The 21231-nt window shown below is 39.5% G+C and overlaps 1 protein-coding gene across 2 annotated transcripts in view; it reads left to right on the plus strand.

Moving 5' to 3' along the window:
• The first annotated feature begins 4049 nt into the window (after nt 1-4049).
• The window catches only part of dlg3 (discs, large homolog 3 (Drosophila)), a 163183-nt gene continuing 146001 nt past the window's right edge, over nt 4050-21231 (plus strand). For both annotated transcript variants that reach the window (XM_036127251.1, XM_036127252.1), the window contains exons 1-3: nt 4050-4258; nt 6112-6243; nt 20334-20419. In XM_036127251.1, the coding sequence (XP_035983144.1) occupies nt 4219-4258; nt 6112-6243; nt 20334-20419 (258 nt within the window). In that variant the 5' untranslated portion in view covers nt 4050-4218. The remainder of the gene's footprint in view (nt 4259-6111; nt 6244-20333; nt 20420-21231) is intronic.

Here is a 21231-nt window from a genome sequence, read left to right on the forward strand (position 1 = left end):
ATAAGACTCAGTGCCTTTGACCTTCTGATTGTAATATGTGACAAAAAGATCTGAGCTGCTTTCTCATTGCACTATGTTTTTGTACAGTTTAAGAAAAGCTACAGTTAAGCCCAAAATCTTTCCTAAACTTGTCAGATTTAGATTTGAAATCATTTTTATTCATCCATTAGAAGTTAACTTCTGGTAGGAAATTGAACAGGCGTCTCCTGAGAGATAACAACAAAATAATGTCCAACAGTTTTTAAAAGCAATCAAAGCCCTCCTGTAACTGATGACCAGCTTTTTCATGTTTCTGGGATGTTGATCATTTATCTTTGATGATGAGCTCCAAGTCTTTGAGGATGGACGGCTTCCTTATCATCATCCTAATCTTAACCCCTTTACAGATTTTCTATTATGTTTTAATTCAGGACTCTAGCTGGGTCAATCTGACAGCGGTATGAATCATTTTGAGCTAAACTGTAGCTTTGCCACTACAAGTAAACATGTCTGTAACCTGAGCCTTATCAACTAACACTATACTGTATATGTGTCATTGTTTAAGCTGTATTCTGTGTCTGTGTGTAACCTCCAACACTCTTTAATCTCAGGGAATAAATCATTTGAGCCAGTTTATAACCTGAATTTGAGCCAATGTATAGGGTAAGAATAAAGCATAAGGACTAGAAATTTTTTAACATTTCTTCGAGATGTTTAAGGTTTAGGAGACTGACATGGAGTTACTAATTTTCTCAGCCAACTTGTGCTGATGTGCATCAGAAATGTAAGGATAATGTATGTCTAATAATACAGCGACTCTACAAATCTACATTCCCTTGTTTAAAATACCAGACTTTTGTAATGTAAAACATTTCAAAACATTTTCCAATTTTTACTGAGGGTCATATTGTATGTTGTGAAATATGACCAAAAAAAGTAGTTCAGAGCAATTAAAATCAGCCATCAATTATTTCAAATCTGATTAACTTGAAATAAAGTCAAGCCGTTCTAATAGGATGTTCGTAACATTAGCTCCTTTTCAAGGAGCAGTCAATGGTGACTGTTTCCAGAATATTTATGATTTCAGAGGGAATAAAGAATTCAGAGCACTAAAAATTATATACTGAAAAAACGCCATGAAAAGAAAACGTATTTTCTCAATAATTATGCATAGTAACCTTATATGAAGAGACAAAATGGCCATTTCCAATGTTTCAGGTTTGTTTTTTCTACATGTATTGTGAGGGAAAAAAACATTAACATTTGTATGATGTTATTTTAAAGATGTGTTTTATACTGGATAAATACTGTAAAAAATAATGTACAATAAATTTGGTGGAATAGCGCTTGGCTTGTGTTTTTTAACTCCATGTTTTTGTTTAAAATTTGAAATTATCTTAAGATATAGCACTTGTAGACAAAGCCTATTTTACGGATTTAAAAATAAAATGGAAAATTTATCCATTTAATTAAGCCACCAAAATGAACAAAAAACACTGAACACAACTGCTGGTCACCACATGACACATTAAGCACCAGTAATTCTCAAGAAAACCTAGTTCATCTGAAATATCTTTATGCACAGCTGCCTCTTGTTATTGTATTAATTTTATTGAAGTACCTCTTTTTTAGTATAACTAATACATATTTTTTGTTGATTAATTTAAGTATATTAAATAGAATAAAACATGGATGAATGTGTTTATTCTTTATTTGGTGATGATTTTATTATGTGTTTGAAAATCACTTTAAGCACAGGTGTGAAGGTTTGTGAAAAGCTATGGTATAAAGACACAACTTGGGGTGTGTGTGTGCGTGTGTGTGATTTTATTATATTTATATATATATATATATATATATATATATATATATATATATATATATATATATATATATATATATATATATATATATTATATAATCCATAAAACTAGCACCATCTTTCAAAAATACATTATGTTGTTAGAGGCTATCTATATTCAGATATACAGAATAGAAATGGCGCAAGCGAAAAAAACATGTATTCAACTTCTTTTGCTACTGTAGAAAATATCAATATACATGATATTGCGCAAGGCTTAGTCATGTAGTGATTTTTGAAGGTACTGCACAATTAATTATGCATGTATGTGGTGGATTGAGGGAATGAGGTGCATATTTTAGGAATTTAAATTAAATTAGTCATATTTAATATATATTTTATAAAGCGACCGATTTTTTCTGGAAATGGAGTAGAGTCGAGCATTAAAAGCATTACATTTTATCAAAAGAGCCGAGTTGGTAGTCCTCCTGCCTACATTGCCCACAATGCAGCGCTGATGCCAACCGTTGTGTGGAGATTCGGGTGTGTTATGCTAGTAGCTGCCATGGTAGCGGCTACTGTAGTCTCCATCCGCTAGCCTCCGAGAGGGATGAGGAGCCGGCTAAACAGCACAGGTAAGCAAACTTATTTAAACAGCCAACGCGTTTTAATAGAGCCTTTAACCCCGCAGTCTGCGGTTTAAATCCCCTGCGCTGTTCTACCAGTTAACGTCTTCATTCCAGGAGCTCAGCAGCCAGCTTCGTAAAAGTCGGCGGAGTTCTCCTTTAAGCTGTGATTTATTCCAGCACTGCGTTATCTCGCCACAAGATGGCGCACACTCCAAGAAAATGTAAACGAGGCTTCTTCGCATGGATACAAGTGAAAACCGCTTTCCTCTCCTAACCGCGGATAATAACGTGTTAAAGGTGACGTAAGGTGTGAATTAGAGAGCTTTGCATTTGATAAAAAAATAAAAAAATAAAAACTCGTGTACGCGGTCGAGTCAGTGGGTCTTCTTCCACAATGGCGATCAGGCAAACGTCGCTAAAGTTAGCTTCTGATTCGGCTTCACAGTAAAGGGCTAGTTCACAATTTTCAGTGCCTATGAACCATATTTAATCAGCTCTTTAAAAAAAAACGTAGATAGCCCTAACCCTTTTTTTTAATGATCGAAATAAAAAAATAAAAAAACACCACTTTAGATTTTGGGAATCTTCTATTCCATTCAAAAATGTAAATATAGCCACCCATACATACAGTATCCACCCACACCGCCTCTGCACTCATGAAACCTTTATTGTATTGATAAAAATACAACATAATGATCCTTTAAATATGCTTTCAGTGTGCACATGTGTACAAGAATGTTGGAGAGTTTTAATTCAAACACATTGGATGGTATTTGCTGTTTAAGTTCTTGCCTCAAGCAGCTCAGTCAGATTAAGTCCAAACTTTAACTAGGCCACTTCAAAGTATTCAGATCATTGTTCTAATGCATAACCAAAGTCTGTCTGAGTGCCTGAACCGATTCTGTTCTGCTAGAGAACCGAAGTCAAAGTTCATTCAGGAAAATTTGGTGCGATTATGGAGAAGCTTTCGCTGATTTTGTTTCTCACCTGTTCTTGAGTAGGTTTAGATGAAAATTATCTTTTATATAATTTTGTCAGGCTGTACGTATTTAAAGCCGTTCCTGCATTCCACAGATATTCACGCCTAGGTGTGGCCGGGAAACTCGGCTTTCCAAAAAAAGATAGTCACAGTTAATTTAGGATTTATGGAAAGTGTCGGTTACCTTTTCCACGCGGGGTTGGTTTGAATATCCTTTTTTTTGTTTAAATAAATGAAATAATTGTTCAAAAACTAAATTTTATATTATTTTGTCCTGTTTTAAAATTAATTTGGTGTAAAACAGGAAACCTGTCGGCAGGTTTATACTTTTTCACAACACAACATAGCAAAATCACTGAAATAACTTTTCTCTTTTTGCCTCTTTTCATGGTTTCTGTATTTTAAAGCTTTAACTGTGATTCATCTAGCATTGTGCATATTTCACATTTAGATCTAGAGACGATCAAACATAATTCTGCTTACTTTAATAGATACAAATAAAACAATAATAATAATAAAAAAAACAAAACAATGAAAAAGCCCTTTACTGAATCTACAAGTCAGAAGCGGACTTCGGCGTGGTGGGGAGGCATGTGTCCAATGGGAGGAGGGACGTGTCAGGGTCCGTCCCGTGGGGCAGATTTGCCCAAAAACTTGTGGAAAACTCACTCTGAAGTAAAAGAGCCCGTCACATCCCTGCCTCACACCGGGACTCAGCCTGGCAAACTGGGAGCTAATCGGAAGATGTAACTTTTAGAAAGAGAAGAATCAAAGCTTGTGTTCCTCTTATTTTACCTTAAAAACCTAAAACACCCATTTCTTTTGCATAAATGACGTTCCAAGTGGCGCAGACCATGGTGCATAAATATGGTAAGTAGTCTCCTCCATCTCTCTAATGAGTCACTTCGTTTCCCTCTGTGATAGTTTTCAGACTGTCGTCTTCGCATTGCTGAACCCAAACGATCGTTTTTGTTTTTGCCTCACTCGTTTCAGCTGAAATTCCCCGGAGAAACCTGAATCCCCCCTTTTTTCTGGCCCTCAGGGAATAAAATGTTTTATATATATATATATATAAAACATTATATATATATATATATATATATATATATATATATATATATATATATATATATATATATATATTAAAAACCTAGTGGAACTTCCACTTTGGGGCTTTTTTTGTCTGAATCATCGATCAGTGTTCAGGTATTACAGCAAAGTAGCAGATTTACCTTCATAATGTGCATCATCTCTGCTCCTCACCACCCACCGGGTTCAACAACACACACAGCAGAGCTGCCTCTGTGAAATATATGCAACTTATTTCTGTCTGTGACAAAAATATAAATGTTACCCTTTGGGTTCTCCCCCCCCCCCCCCCCTCCCTTCATCTTAAATGCAACTTTATTGTATTATAATACAATTCTTATGTAAATACCAGTGATTGTAAAATTATTCAAACACACTCTTGATCTTTTTTTTTTTTGGGGGGGATTTTGTGACGTTGCAACCAAAAACCTCTGCTGTATTTTAATGGGATTTTAATGCGCTAGACCAACGCAAGGCCGTGCTCTTTTTGTGAAGGGAAATGCTACGTAGTTTTTAAAATTGGTTATGGAAAAACAAAAAAAAGAGAAGCCTCAAACCTGCGTCTTTCCCCTGCCCCTTCACTCTGATGGGGATCCAGAAATAAAGTCCGGTTTTCTGCAGCCCTCGCGTAATTAGCAAAGATGGAGTCCACCTACGTGTGACTTGTTCTTTGTGTAAATATAGCTGTTCGGTGAAGGTTTGTTAGAGAGCATTAGTGAACAAACAGCCTCTCACGGAGGCCAGGGTCAGGGATAAAGTTGTGGAGAAGTTCTGACCAGACTTAAGTTGAGACCTGAGCGTCTCGTGAAGCGCTGCTTGATCCATCATCAGGAAATATACAGAGTTTGGCTCGACTGCAAAGCTACAGAAACCAGAGAAGCGTCCGTTAGGTCCCCGAAATGTTTGGAGGAGCTGCAGAGATCTGCTGCTCAGGTGGGAGAATCTGTTAACAGCTATTCGTAGCACACTCCAAAAATCTGGGCATTTCGGAGGAAAGCTGTTTAAGAAAGAAAGCAGCGAGCCATGTGAGGCACACGAGGGAACACGCTGAAGAAGGTGAGCTGGTCGGATGAGATCAAAACTTTCTGCCCTTCGTGAAATACACTGTTTATGGAGGAAAAGCTATGGTTGCAGCTCATTCGTCATCCCTTTGTTTAGATCAAAGCATGTTGGCGTGTGTCAGAGAGTAGCCTAGTCAAAGCCTGGAGCAAAACGCAGAAGTTTTGAGACGACTTGACAGTTGACGTTCACAGACGCTCTCTGTCCAATCTGACTGACCTTGATCTTTCACAACAAGATGAACGAGCAAAGATTTCAATCTCTAGATGTGCAAAGCTGGTAGAGGCAAACAAAAAAAAAGACTTGTGGTTGCAGGGAAAAGATGTTTCCACAAAGTATTGACCCAGGATGGTAAACCACACTTTTTTATGCATTTAAAGTAATTATATTTGTATTAAAATATATTCAAAAATGATATTTTATTTCCCCTTTACAGTAATACACGACTCTGTGTTGGTCTGTCACATGAAATCCTGGTAAAATACAGAGGCGTGACAAAATGTGCACACTTTTTCTGTGAAGATGTTGTCGCTGTTGTCGTTGTTGTTGAGTAATGCGCCTGTTCTGTGACGCAGACACAGAGAGGGCGGTGGGGCTCCTCAGACAATACCAGGCCAACCTGACCAGCCCAGAGGAGCAGGCCTTGAAGACCAGCGTGGGCAAAGTGTCTGCCATCTTGGGCAGCCAGCTTTTCCAAGCTCTTCTCGGTAAGGAAAACTGTTTGTTTTAAGTCTGTCAGTCGTACGAAGCTCTGCGCTTTAGCTGAAATCACAGCGGATTTACGTCCCAACATGGACTTTTTTTTTTAAGTGTGGCTAATTCGTTTCAACGTGTGCAACTGTCTGCCGGCAGACGCAGCGAGCAGACAGGGTCACATTTTATTAATTTTTTATGGGCCGTTAACCGAGCCCACACGTTTACCAATTACGCTTTATGAAAGAGGCCTTTCAGTTTTTCCCCTCAAAAGTTTGCTCACTGCAAAAAAATAACTAAAAATAAGTAAAATTTTCTTGAAATTAATGCATTTGCCCTTGATTTGAGCAGGTAAATAAGATGATCTGCCAATGGAGTGAGTATTTTTACCCCTAAAATAAGATAATTAGACATCCTGCACTTGTAATAAGATGAGGGAGATGAACTGTTCCTATTTTAAGTGCAAAAATCTTATTCCATTGACAAATCATCTTATTTACATGCTCAAATCAAGGTCAAATGGTTTCATTTCAAGAAAATTTTACTTATTTTTAGTTCTTTTTTTGCAGTGAGCAAACTTTTGAGGGAAAAACTGAAAGGCCTCTTTCATAAAGCGTAATTGGTAAACGTGTGGGCTCGGTTAAAGGGCCATAAAAATTTATAAAATTTTTGCAGTGCTCTGCCACCCCCAACTTTGTAGCATACTTGGATTTTAACGAAACCCTATTAAATGCAAAGCACAGTTCCTATATTCACTAACTGGTATTAATCCAAGTCGTTTTGGTGCAGTTCTTGACCACATGGCATCCTCTGTACCCTAAGCTTTGTAGAAACTGTGTAGAAACGATCATTCCTCAGATCACTCGAGTCTACCGGGGAGTATTTGTAATTCCCGGGCTTTGTAGTTGGCGATGCTCATCCTAAAGTGTGCATCGGTTCGCACATAAAAAGCTGCTGTAGCCACCTACACCTTCATGACTAGTTTGGTGTTTTGGAAAGAAAAAGAGCTCGGGGGGGATCGGGGTGAACCTTGCTTTTCTTCTCGCAGCAGATACAACACGTTGCTTCTCTTTAACCAATGGTTCAGTGGTCCCTCTAATTACCGCAGCCCATGTTATAATGATCCTGGCCCTGGGCTCGGCTATTGCTTCTGCTGACCCACTGCTGCTTCTTTGCTGGGGATCTGAGGGGGAGGGGTGTCATGACTCAGGCAGCAGTTAAGAGAAACACAGCGCACTGTTGTTACTAGCGATGGCATACGGAGAGGGATTTAAAGTGTTGTTTCCTGTGTGAGACTGATGCAAACTCCAGGCATAAAGACCAGAATTATTAGTCTTTTTTTTATTTCTTGCTTGACGTCACGATGTTGGAGTAGGGGGTAATTAGCTGTAACTTGCAGTTGGAAGAGCATATTTTAAGACTGTGTTTTGTCTCAGAGCTTGATTGTGCCGCTCAGGTAAGACACCCCATACAGGCTAAGGGGCAGAGAGCCGCCGTGGCCTTTAATAAATTGTATGGATTGTCCTCATCACCGTCTATATTTGAGAAAGAAATCACAAGAGCTTCTGGTATTTTGCCTGTAGGAGGTAATCTTCTTCATCACAGAGGAAGGCAAAGAGCCACAGTAGGAGATGAGTAATAGAAACCAGAATAATCAAGTGTTGTTTGTACCTGGTGGGGATGCTGGTAAATCAGAGATGTTACATTCAATGCTCTGATTGCCGGTTGCCTTGGCGCTTTATAGCGAGAGCCTCAAAATGTAGATCTGTTCAACCCTTTTACCCTTTTATGTTAAGCATCTTTGACATATTTGTTGTCAGTTTTACTGCTATAAAGGTCCGATGCATTTGACCCTAAAGTACATTACTTTGTAGGCGAGCCTAATGCTGATGCTTTGAATTCTGAGTTATCAAAATACATTCATGTCCCTTTGGTCCTAATTCAATGAATAATACCAAAAAGATACACAAGAGCAGGAAGGAAAAATAGGTTAATTTCTCTTCCTTGTGCAGATTAAGGCTCAGTCGTGTTAGCTGAGGATACCAGCACCCATATTGCACCCTTTATCCCTATGTCTCGGCACTAAAGTACTGGTTAACATTTTTTACGGAGAAATGGGGTACTCCTATAAAATGGTGTGTATCATATACTGCAGAAATTTACACCCACCACTTTCTTTCCTCATTGTTTGACGTAAACTCATCGTTATCTTTCCTGTTTTAGGTCATTTAAAGGAGCCTGAGTTCCTTTAAATCAAGATTAAAAACTAATTTGTTTAGGATTTCCTTCAACTTTTCTAGTTAACTGAAACACCACTAGTGTTTTTTTTTATGTTCTATTTTCTATTTACATTTTATTCCTATTTGCTTTTATTCTGTTTTATTTTGCTATATTTTGATCATGTAAAGCACTTTTCATTGTCTTTGTACTGAATTGTGCTATATAAATAAATTTGCCTTGCCTTGCCTTGCCTATTTAGGATTCCCAGTACTATTCAGATTACTGTCCCTTTAAGTAATTTGAGAAAGCCCAGATGATGATGTCATGGCTTTGTATGCTTCTGATAGGTTAGTTCATTTAAGTTAACTGAAGGCACATCTGTGCATGTACTTTAAGACAACACCCCACATAAACTGCTTTCACAGCTTGTGAACGGGCAGTGGTCACACCATAAAGGGAGGAGACGGGTTGTGAGATCCAGATGTCAACATGTTTTGGTGCAAAATGCGTGAATTGACCCCGGAAGCTAAAGTTATGAAGATCTCTGTTGAAGTTAGTAAGAGAGTTTCTTTATCCACACCGAAAGGAGTCATGTGCTGACACGGCCTGAAAGGTCACTCAGATAGGAAGAAGCCATTACTCCAAAAGCGACACAAGAACCAGGTTTCAGTCTGCATGTCCACTCAGGCCAAAAGACTTGTCCTCCTGTCGGATGCAACTAAAATAGAGGTTTTTGGCCTTAACTGTCCCTCAGTGTAGAAGAAAATGGGGGCAACTTGAAGACCATCCCAAAAGTGAAGTATAGGAATGGCATCATCATGCTTTCTGATATAGGAGGATCCGCTTCACAAAATAGATGACAATATTAAAACATATTAGAATATCAGGCAAAAAGCTCGGGCACACACGAGTCGTCCAAATGGACGACGACTCTTTGCATGACAAAAGATTATTTACAATATAGCACAAGAAAGTAAATGTTTTGGAGTGGTCATCACAAAGCCCTCATCTTAGTCCAATGGAAAGTTTTAGACCAATTTACTCCCAACAAGGAAATCTGAGTGCAGAAACTGAATCGGAAGGTTATTCTACGAAGTTTAAATTTAAGTGTGTGCACACTTGTGTAACCGGACTTTTTCACCTTTTTTCGCTTTTTAACAGATTTGCTTGTACTTTAATTGAGTTATACAGAATAAATGTTGCATTAAATGTGGAAAAAAAAAAAGTTTTGAAATTATTTAGAACGACCTTGTGTTTTTAGATCACCAAACCTAATACTCCAACAAGAGGGGTGTGCACCCTTTGGAAAATCATGTAACATGCTGTTGAACAGTGGGAGGAAGCTGAACTTTGGTCAGGGAGAACGTAGCAAGTCGCCGGCCACCACTGGAACCGAGAACGCGGCGCTAGCATCTGCTCCACCGTGCAGCCGTGTGGCTGGACTGTCCATTTTTACAGAGACAGCGTTACACTTATCTAACACTACTTTCCACTGGCCTTAATGTCACCAACGCGATGTTAATTTGACCAATTTCCACGAGCATCAAAATTTTTACCAATTTTTGTTTGAGCTCATTGACACCCGGCGGTGTATTTATAGAAACAACATAGACCCGGAGAGGATTAGCTTTTCCAAATCAGGATTCCAAACATTCTTCACAAAGAATCTTCTATCAAGGCTGAGCCTGAGGCAGACAGGAAAATAAATTGCTCTTGGCTGCCATGCCAAACCTCCTCCACAGCTCTCCGGCTCATCCAAAGAGCGTTCGGAGCGGGGTGGGGGGGGGGGGGGGGGGGGGCACAGAGGAGGAAGGAGAGGCCTGTGGTCTGCTGGTTTCAGGTGCAGGGCTGGAGAGGTTTCATCCCTCGTTAAACATGTGGTTCTCATGAAGAAAGGCCGGCGTGGAGGCGCAGTCGGTTCACAGCTCTGTAATCAGAACACGGCGCAGTATAAACATTAGTCATTCTTTTATCCGGCCCTGTCGTGTTTGCCTTCACATGCTCAGGGCCATGCAAACTGGTTTCAGTTACACCGTTTTTTTTTGCGTTTCGCCTTCACCACTGTGCCGGCGGCCCAAACGCCGAGCCATCTAACCCCCCGAAGAAGAAAATAATTAACAGTTGTTTCACCTTCGTCTGTCAACATTTACAGCGAAGCACGTCTCTGTGAGATACATCTCCGTAATGTAGCTCCGTTGTGGGCATACAGAGGTGTTGCATGCAGCGTGGGAGGGTCCGGTATCGGCCACTTTACTGGATGTCTGCACGGTTGCGCGGTCACAAACAAAGCGTGCCTTAACTGTGCATCCGTCCTTTTGTCCCAGCGCACAAGCACGCGGTGGGGAGCAAAGAGGTGGGCCCGGGGACTGGGAGTTGAGACAGAGACGCGTTACGTTACAGAGGACCCTAAATGCCAGAGGAATGCTTTATTGAGGCAGTGCAAAGGGGGTGAATTGTTTGCCCCGCTTTGAAATTGTGACCTAGTTTCCCATCAGTGTCGTGTGGGTTTGCTCATCATCATGTAAAGATCCAGGGGCACATTTTTTTTTTGCGTGTGTGTGTGTGAATCACCCTGGCAGGAAGTGCAGAGATGAATCCATCTAACTGAAAAGGTACATACGACAAACAGAAGAGGTCTGATCCTGCATGGAGGGGTCATGTTAGTCGAATCTGGAGAAACAATCTCCCACAAAAAAAACACTCCAAAACAAGGATAATGCAAACTATTTCCCACCTAAATATAGATCTAGAATAAGTTCAGTCAGAGTGGCTTCTGGCTCGAGTTGTGTATTTTGTCTCCAGGCCAGGAATGTCTGTGGTCTCCCGACTTGGAGCATTTCTGGGACTGTTTTGGAAGGCCGCAGGATGTTCAAACAGAAAACCGTCTGTACTTTGTGTGACTGAGAACGCTGACATCTGAGCAAGACGTGAACGAGCTCCTTCAGTGGAGCTTGTTACCTTTTTGCAGCAACAGAAAAGGTAATTAGAAGTGTTAACTGAGAACTGAGGTTCCCAAGATGCACCCGGAGAGCGAATCCTGCAAGACTTTGCAGATGCATTTTTTTTTTTTTAACACCTGAAGTAGAAATAGCAGATATTTTATTGGCACGACGGGTCAAATGACTACACGTAAGATGATGATGCACTAAAAATAAAAGTAATTTTATGAGGATGAAAGGTGACAGGTTTTTCTTGATTACTTCTTACAAAGTGCATAAAACAATTTATACCAACGCAAAGTGCAATTTTTCAAACAACAGCAGGTTGCACAGACATATTCGTTCACATTTTAAGGTGCTTGGCAGGTAGTTATCTCCAGCCACCCTTGAGAGATTGCCTCCACTCTTACATATTTAGTCTGTGTCAAGTGCTCTGGTGTTCCAGACCGATTTAATGCCGATCGGGGCTTTGTGGAGGCTGTGCCATCTGTTGCTCAACTCCCTTTTGAAAGTTTTTCTTATGTTGACTGGAGATTATTATTACTGTCATCCGTGCAAAAAGTTTTAACCGTCTCTAATATCTTTAAGCTTTTCTCCCAAGGAGCCATACATTCTGGTAATCTTTGTCAATTATCCCCCTGGCTTCTCTTAAATGTTTTTTTTTTCCTTGTTTTTTTGCTTACTGGCTGCTTTTTTTTCATTCATTCTCTGGTCAGTTTTTGCATCTGACCATTACAGCACATTGTACTAGTAGTGTTTAAAAATAAGGAATATGGAGGGGAGCAAAAAGTGGGTCAGTCTTAAAGAACTGTTTACAGAAGATGAACAATATGAGAAAGTCATGTCTTCTATGTACATCAAACGATTGGAGTTGTGTCATGTCTTTGTTGTTGTTTTATCCATTAGAAGTCTTTTTATGGCTTTTCATGGTTGGCCAATCTTAATCTAGCCCATAAAATACATGGGAAATTAACTTTTAGTTCCCCACTCAAGTTTATTCTAAGCAAAGATGTTGAGGTTAGACATGTTTAGCCCACAGTTAGCCCATAATAAACACCTCTGTTGTCTATTAATATTTGCTTCTATAACTAGTTACCAACCAGCCCAGCAAGAAGTCTTTATTAAGCAACAAGTCTTAAACATAGATACCACAGGGTACGCAACTTAAAGTATTTACCATCGTATATCATATGACTAATATAGCTAATATTTGCACCACAAGATCTTATTGGCCACCTAAAGTGAAAGGAGATTTGAATACAATTTTTTGCACATTTTGTGATCCTTCTTTTTGTCTGTACTGTTTAGTTTTAAGCACAAAAACTACTTGGTGATGTTGGGGAGGAAACGGTCATGGCATGTTTTTCACATGCAGTGCCTCAACTAATAATTAAAATTTTGCTTCCACATTATTAGATAATGCTAAAAGTGTTGTTTGTTGGATCAATTAAACCAACTCTGTTAATTCATTATGCCAAGGAACCCAACAAAACAGCAGCATGGTGCAAAATCTGAACTATTCAGCCTAGGTATTTGTGTGTTCATGTTAGCATGTATATGAGAGTGTCTAAGTGAGGCTGCTCTTTAGTCAGCTGGTCAACAAATTGCTCTTCCCACACATGGCTTCACTCCTCCACATTCAGACACAGAGATGAGTCAAATGCTCCATTCTTACACTTTTGTTCCCACATTGTCTTGTTGGGACGTTCTGGCTCATGTCTCTGTCTCGAGCTCACGCAAAAGACAGAATTTATACAGCACCCCCCTCCATTAAAATAACATAACTTTGATTTCAGAATATTACACAATCTTCTTTTCAAAGGAGATTTGGAGCCCGACTTGACCTTACAGTGAACCTGTTTGAAAGCTGATGAACTCTCCTGTCATTTCCTTATGTCAATGTTGCAGTTGCTGGTCCTGTGTTAGGCATCAGCAAAAATGTCACAGTGTATTCTCATCAAACGCTTGCCACTCAGAAGCCTGAAAGGATAAAGTGTGGCACAGTTAAGAAATGCTCTAAAAATACATAGAATTGAGCTACGGGTAATCTTTTATCTAAACATAGGTGCTAATAAATTTTTGCTTTTTGACAATGTTTTTGATCTTTAGTATAAATATTCACATGTATTGGAAAAAGGAAGCTATCCCACTAACTTTGGACAGATTTTAATTTGTAACTAATTAGGTAAGTTATTTTCCCCTTTGTCTTATATACCCATTATACCTTTGCATGTCTGCCATTCATTGCGTAGGAAGATGCCAAAGAATAAAATGTGCTCCTGCATTTCTTTCTTTACATTCACAGTGTGATCGACAGATAATCCAAGCTGCCTTTGACTTTTTTTTTAATGTGAAGAAATGATGCCACACAAGCACTGCAGCCTACACACGCCATTAATGTTGCATATATGCACCACTGCTGCTAAGTCGGCACAGCTGTGACTTAAATATAGCAGTAACCCAATAATAACCTCACTTAGTCTCTACGCAATCAAAATTCTTCACTCGCCTCTGCATGCTTGATGCTTGAAAAGTAAAAGTAAAATGGATGCTGTTAATTGCTTTCTGAATAATACTGCTAATCATTATCAAACCATTTGGGGGCACTCATAGAGCGTTGGCATTTCATCCTCAGACAATCAGTTTATCCTTAAAGAGGCAATAAGGGAAATTTAAAGTACTGAGAAGTGGAATGTTGGGCACTGTCTGTAGACCAAAATAAGATCTGTGACAAGCCACGTCTCTCTCTACCTCCAAAATCTAAGCACCAGACCACTTATCTGTTTCAATTTTACATTTTTTGTCAAAAAATAACACCCTGAATGTACGCAAGGATCACGGTGGGCTGCTCAAAACACCGCCGGGCTGCATTGAACAATGCTAACTCTGTTAGCTGGGCTACTGGCTACTTGTCTCATATAACAGCGATGCCTGGCCTATTGCTGGTCAAACTCCAACAATTAACCCACATGCGACGATAGTAACATTAACGTCGAATCAACATAGCAACACAAGTCTAACAAGACTGTAAGACCAACAAAAACCAACATTTGACTTCATGCTGTTACAGACCTGTCCGAGGAGACAAGCTAGCTCAGAGTCTAACTGGAGCTGCTTCTGCTCTCAAAATGCTCTCCACCTTGGAAACACGAAGCCAATGTTAATCCTCATTTTGTCTCTTTCCTTATCTGACAACTTCTTTGCCAAAGACCGTTGTTTTTTGTGTGGGAATAGTGGGTCCTGATCGAAACACGGCGGTGGATTTTATAGGCTAAACCATGAGTGGCAGCTTTCCACATGCTAGTACATGACTGCCCAGCCGGCCAGCTTTGTAAACAAGAGACTGGAGAACAACACAAGCTTCGTTTACATGGACAAAAGTAACCAAAATAATGGGCCAATCTGAGTAAAAATGCGTCATGTAAACAAGCCAATCGGAATATGATGATCGGATTAAGCTCAATCCGAATGAAATTGTAATCCAAACGATAGGGATGGTTTATACCGATTGATAATCCGATCAACATGGATAAAAATGCTTGTCAGGCTCAAGTTAGTTATTCTGAATGTGGCAAACTGACCCAAGTGTGCATGTGCACCCGACATGACGTGGCGGAAATATGCCGGAAAGAAAAACTGTTTGGGTTCCCGATACAACTTTTCTGTTCGAAAAAATAAAAGAGCTCAAAATTGTTGCTTATTCAGTAGCGTTTCAGCTGTAATTAGAACATCGTGCAAGTCCAGCCTGGGCACTTGGAAGACAAACAAACTCATATAAAACAGCTTTGTTTAGCTATTTTTTGTTGTTTAGCAAGGACTGAAGTACTTCTTCTTCTGTGTTTTTTTTTTTTTTAGGGAAATTTGATAACTTCACGTCAGTGGTTATATTCTGAATAAAGCTAGGTGCATATACACACATTATGATCCAATTAATTGATTGCATGCCCATGTAAACGGTACAATCCGATTATTTAATCCGATCGTGAAATTTTGTGCATGTAAACATAGCTACTAAGAGATGGTGTGTGACGTCATACCATATTCCATCTAAAAAGATACCTTTTGGTTTATTACAAAACTATTTTTTGTTCTATCTAAAACAATGACATTTAGGTTTTTCCTCCTTTTAAATATGAAAAAACTAAATAAATGAAAAGAGACTGTGATGTCACAGCAAAAGCACAGAGCGTACCCTGTCTTGGCGCAGTTGAACACTGTAAATCCCACACTCTTGATCTCAATATACACACACTATTGTGAAGAGGAACACATCAAAACAACACACATACTTCAAAGATGTGACAGCACATGATGTTCCAAATCCCCTTCAATTACCCACATTAAAACCCACATAACACATGTTTTTCAGTAAGCCTGCATACATGTCAGCTTTACTCAGAGTACTTGGATGCGTCTTTGGTGAAAGTTCTCCTCTGTTTTGAAGAAACAGACCAGGTGTGTTTTCCCATTTCCTCACCCTGTCCTCAAACATCAGCTTTCAACGGTTTTACTGAAGTCCACAAATTCTCTTTCTTATCAAATTCCTTTTGTTGATCGAGCAAAAATCAGGACATTGATGTATAGTTTCAGCTGAAAGAACTTGTTTCTTTCATATGTGATGGTCCTCTGCCTTGTGGACCACCAGACAAAGCCCTGATCTTGAAAACAAAGAAACCAAAGGAAACCTTCCCCTTTTTTGATAATCATCAAAACTGACATCTGTCAATGTGGCAACATTTCGTGAACAAACTTCAGCAGCGGCCAGCTGTCTTCGTCTCCCTTTCAGAGACTTATCAGCAGCAGTTTTATTTTCTCTTCAAATACAATTCTCCAGATCGTTTCCCTTTTGTTCTCAGGTAGCCAATTTGCTTAACATTGGAAATCCAGGATTCATTTTGCTTGAACTCTGTCATGTGGTTTTCCAGGGCGTTGACTGAGCCATATTTTCTAGAGAGCTGTTTTCACTTGGAAGTTTGAATCCTGAAAAATCACAATAAAAGTCCCTTCAGCTACCGCTACCCTACCTCGTGGCTTGTAGATTTACTGTCCTTTGCTGAATCTTTGAACATTAAGGACCTAATTTTCAGGCACAAAATTCTGTCTTTGGTTGGAGTTGTTTGACAATTTCATTTCAGTTACCACACTCAAAGCAGGCTCAACATGCATGTTCATGGTTGTATGGAACTTTTGCAGGCACCATCCATCTACTGCACAACGATAGTTTGAGTTTTTATACGGGTTTGTATTGCAGAGAACCCGGTAATTCAGCCGGAAACGGGGTTGCACTCAAGAGGTTTATTGTAAAAGGTGATAATGTGACAGAGAGAACAGGTAGATGGCCACAAATAAGGTGATATGGCTGAACACAGGGTGCTTGCGCAAGTCTTTTCAAGGTCTGTTTTCCAGACCTAGAAAAGTCTTGAATTTTGTGTGAAAGTCTTAATAAAGTATGGGGAAAAAATGTATGATAGAATTTTACAGTATGCATAAAGGCATTGTGATATGAGAAATAGGAAGGTAGGCTATAAAACTATAATTTTACTAACTGGTCACGTTCTGTACTAGCCTAATGGAATCAAACACTTGTTTGATGTGAAATTCATGTACTTGTGATTTTCATGTTTTGAAACGGTTTCATCAGTAAAAGCATAATTTACTGTGAATAATGCATTTGTTCATTGAATACTAGCCTATAAAAATTAACATTTTTAATAAATAGTTTGTACAATCTCAACCAATGAAGTAGGCAGTAGGCACACACATATACAAGTACATAAAGTTAAGGTCTTGGGGGAAAAAAATATCAGTTTTAAAAAAGTCTGGAATTTTAATTTAGAAAAAGAGCAAGCACCCTGTGAACAGATTGGAGACAGGCTGAATAAGCAGTAGTACGCACAGGAGTGCAGCAAACACGGTCTAAATAAGCGAGGCGAGACAGGAATCAGAACCAGAGACAGTCCGAGATAGTGACCAGAACAACAAGCCGATGCCGAATCCACCGAGGCGATGCACATAAGCACTGGAAAGAAGGAGGCAGGTATAAATAGGCAGAGTCTCAGGTGTGATGAGTCTCTGGTGATTAGAGCTGTGGCAGGTGTTGCAGTTTGTGTTAATGAGTGGAGCAGAGCAGGAGGAAAACAGCCAGCCAGCCCAGAAAAAACGGCAGATAGGAGGCGGGCTGCGTGACGGGCTTTGCCGAATCCCAACACTTACCAGCATTAAATTAAAGAAACGGTGAGAATACAGTACTTTTTTGGGGGGCCCTTAATATGAAGTTAACTTTGTGTTGCCTTGTGGCTGTCTGTATGACTTACTTAGAAGGACAAAGAAAAAGCTGAATTGGAGCCACACTAAATATATCATGCACCTTCAGTAGAGGTATTAACAATCTACATGCCTAGCATTTTTGAGTGCTTTTGTTGTTATGAAGTCTTGTCTGCATGCCTCTGAACTAAGCAATACTGCACCATATAGCAGTATTGCATAATGAACTATGAAGTTACATGTGCCTCTCGCTCTCTCTTGTGTAATGGAAAAAGCCATAATAAATCATGGAATGTCTTGAATCAGAAAGAAAATGTGACGTGTGTCGAATAATAAATAAAAAGCATTCACTAAGATTTCCCGTCCAGAATGTAACTGATTATGTCGGCTCTTACTGATCTTCGGGTAGGTGAAATGTACAGAACTAGTCCCAAGGCACATTAAACACGGTGACAGAGACAACCCTTTCTGATGCACTTTTTTTTTTCTTGGTGTAAGCACTTTTTTTAGCAGCCATCTTGAATATGTTGGAATGGGTACTTAATTTCCAATGGCAGATAAATGAAACTGTAATACAGGCACTGTGTTACATGCAGCATTGCTAGTATGGCTGCTGCTTAAAAAATATTTTTTTCCTGTGATTATTAATGGATGTTTGTTCAATTAAAACATTACTTATTAAAAAAGAAAGGGAAAATATGGAGTATCAAAAAGAAAAACTTCAGTTTCTTGTTATCAGCATCAACATTCTAAATGAAAGCCTGTAAATAAAGCGCCGGTAAAAGTTTGTGCCACCTTTTTACTTCTATCAGTGTTGAGAATTTCAAGAGCAGATGAGAAACAAAGTTTGTGACATCTGTCATTAAGAAAGGGTTACAAAGGCATTTCATGGACCAGTGGTGAAGCTTCACAGGAAGAATGCCTACCAAAATTACTCCAAGAGTGAGTCGGCAGCTTATCCTTTAGGTCAAAGCAAAAATACTGAACATCTGAACCACTGCAGGCCTCGCTCTCATCTGTTCATCTCAGTGTTCATGATCCAACAATAAGAAAGAGACGGAGCAACAATGGTGCCGGTGATCAAGGATGCAAAAGCCCGACTCCCATTCCCTCCAAACATCCTGATGATTCCCAGAACTAATGAGACAAAATTGCAAGTTTTTGAAACTGGTAAGCTAAAACAACTAGGTGTGACAAAAATAAAACAAATTAGGGTTAGTACCTAATTAATCACTTCAGTTAACCTTGAAATTGTATTTAAGTTCTAATAAAACCTGGTCTTTGGTTTTTTGTTTAGCTTTGACTTGGTGAAAGCCATTTTCTGGGTTAATGATGGTAAATGGTAAATGGACTGAACTTATATAGCGCTTTTCCAGTCATGCTGACCACCCAAAGCGCTGTACACTATAGCCACATTCACCCAGTCGCTCTCACTAACGCTCACACATTTATACACCGAGACGCAGCTCGGTAGGCAACTTGGGGTTAAGTGCCTTGCCCAAGGGCACATCGACATGTGGCAAGGGGAAGCTGGAATCGAACCCACAACCTTCTGGTTGCCAGACGACTACTCAACCCATCAAGCCACAGTCGCCCAATGATTTCTCTTTAAGAATTTTGAAATTGAAAAGATATAAGGACATTGACAAGATATAATTTTTTTGTTGGCTCTGTGCCCTAAACAACCATTAATCATTTATATTAGGATACAAAGAGCAACTTTACTGTACTCAGTTCAGCCTTCCTGTTTCCTGGGGAAAGTCTCTCTCTCTCTCTTTCTCTCTCTCTTTCTCTCTCTCTCTCTCTCTCTCTCTCTCTCTCTCTCTCTCTCTCTCTCTCTCTCTCTCTCTCTCTCTCTCTCTCTCCCTCTCTCCATCTGTCACAGCCTTAAAGTACAGAGATGTTTCTCTGACATGTAGATAATAAAGTTCCCATTGCCCACTTCAGCTTTGTGCCCTGACTTTATTTTAAATGCCTCACTCATACTGATAATATCTGATTTTAAGTCTTCTTCCTTCCTTTCTTCGAGTGTCAGCCCTTTCATTCACTGGTCCGATCCAGCTAAAAATCACTTGACTTTGGTCAATAGCTGTATTCTCCGGGCATCGTTAATGTCTCTTGTTTTTAACCATACTCAAAATAGTTTGTCGTGTGAATGCCCGTCTTTTTGTTCTTTTGTTCAACACGTTATCTACTCTTCTGAAAATTTAGTTTCAGAAAACAATACATATGTTAATAATCTTTGGTGATATTAAATTATAAAATACATTTATAAGTAGGATCACCCGTTAGGATTTTCTTTTTTTCTTCTTTTTTTTGTTTCCAAGTACAACAAAGCGTTATGTGATTCTCTTAGACGCTGGCTTGGTGATAGTCAGAGCCGGACATGCGTAGCTCAGCAAAAGAAGATATGCACCGTGTTTGGAAATGGGAAGACATAACTTCCACGTAAACAGATAACTCCCTCCCCCACAAGCAAGACATCTCCCATAGGGCCCATGATTGATCCGGGATTTCTTTTTTTTTTTTCCCAATCAAAGCTGTGAGCTTTAGAAGACTGGTGGTTTATGAGCAGAAAATACATACGACTGAATGAGGAGTGCTCAGATTATGCTTGTTTGTACCCGAGTAAAGAGAAGAAAAAAAAGATCATTATTGTTTGTATTTTTCCCCCCCAACAGATATTCAAGAGTGCTACGAGGTGACCTTGCAATTGAATGCCGAACAAACTGTTGTAAAGGAAGACAGCAGGCAGGATGCGTGGGAGGTAATTTTACCGCTTCACATTTTATTGTAGATCAGAGAAAATGTGCCGCATGTTTACGTTGTATCGGTGCCACTTGTGTTGTGTATGGGTTGCTTTTACTTGGTAGCTAACACAAGATGTCATTACCTGTGTTCCTCACACTCCTACATGAAGAGCGTTTCACCATGAGTCATGGTGGCTATGACTTCATGCGAGAGATGAAAGCCACACATCACTGTTTGAAGCACTTTCCCTGAAATAGAGGACATTTACTGTAGTGGTGGTGGGAGATGGGGTAGCTGCATGCCTTGCCCCAAACCCCCACTTTTTCCCCTTTTGTTTAATTAACCAAGGTTTAAACGAAATTCATGGAGAAACTTTCACCTCAGCTTTTCAGATCGTCTGGAAACTATAGGTTCATTTGTTATTGGTCCTCTACTCTCAGCTTTTTATTTACACATCTCTGTCTCACTCAGAGGTTTAGTTCAGGATTTGTGAAAGCTGTCGGATGTTCTCAAAACTTAGATCTCACCAGCTGTCGATAACTTTTGACATCTCAAACATCCAGGTTAATTGTTCCCAGAAGCTGAAGCCAACAACCAGTCCAAAAGCAGATCTTCTTTGTTTTAACACACAAAGAACTCAGTTTTCATACTGGGTCACACAAACACTTATTTATGAACTTTTAGACTGCTGCCATGTTTGCGCTCAACAGGTGTTTGCATAGAATCCCACAATTATTTACTTAAGAAATGACACATTCCTGTGTAATGTTTCAGTAGCTGATACGAGTGATGAGCTATAAAAATGGAGAAGTTTGCCTCTGATTTCAC

This window comes from Fundulus heteroclitus, chromosome 23 (genome assembly GCF_011125445.2).
Source record: "Fundulus heteroclitus isolate FHET01 chromosome 23, MU-UCD_Fhet_4.1, whole genome shotgun sequence".
NCBI lineage: Eukaryota > Metazoa > Chordata > Actinopteri > Cyprinodontiformes > Fundulidae > Fundulus > Fundulus heteroclitus.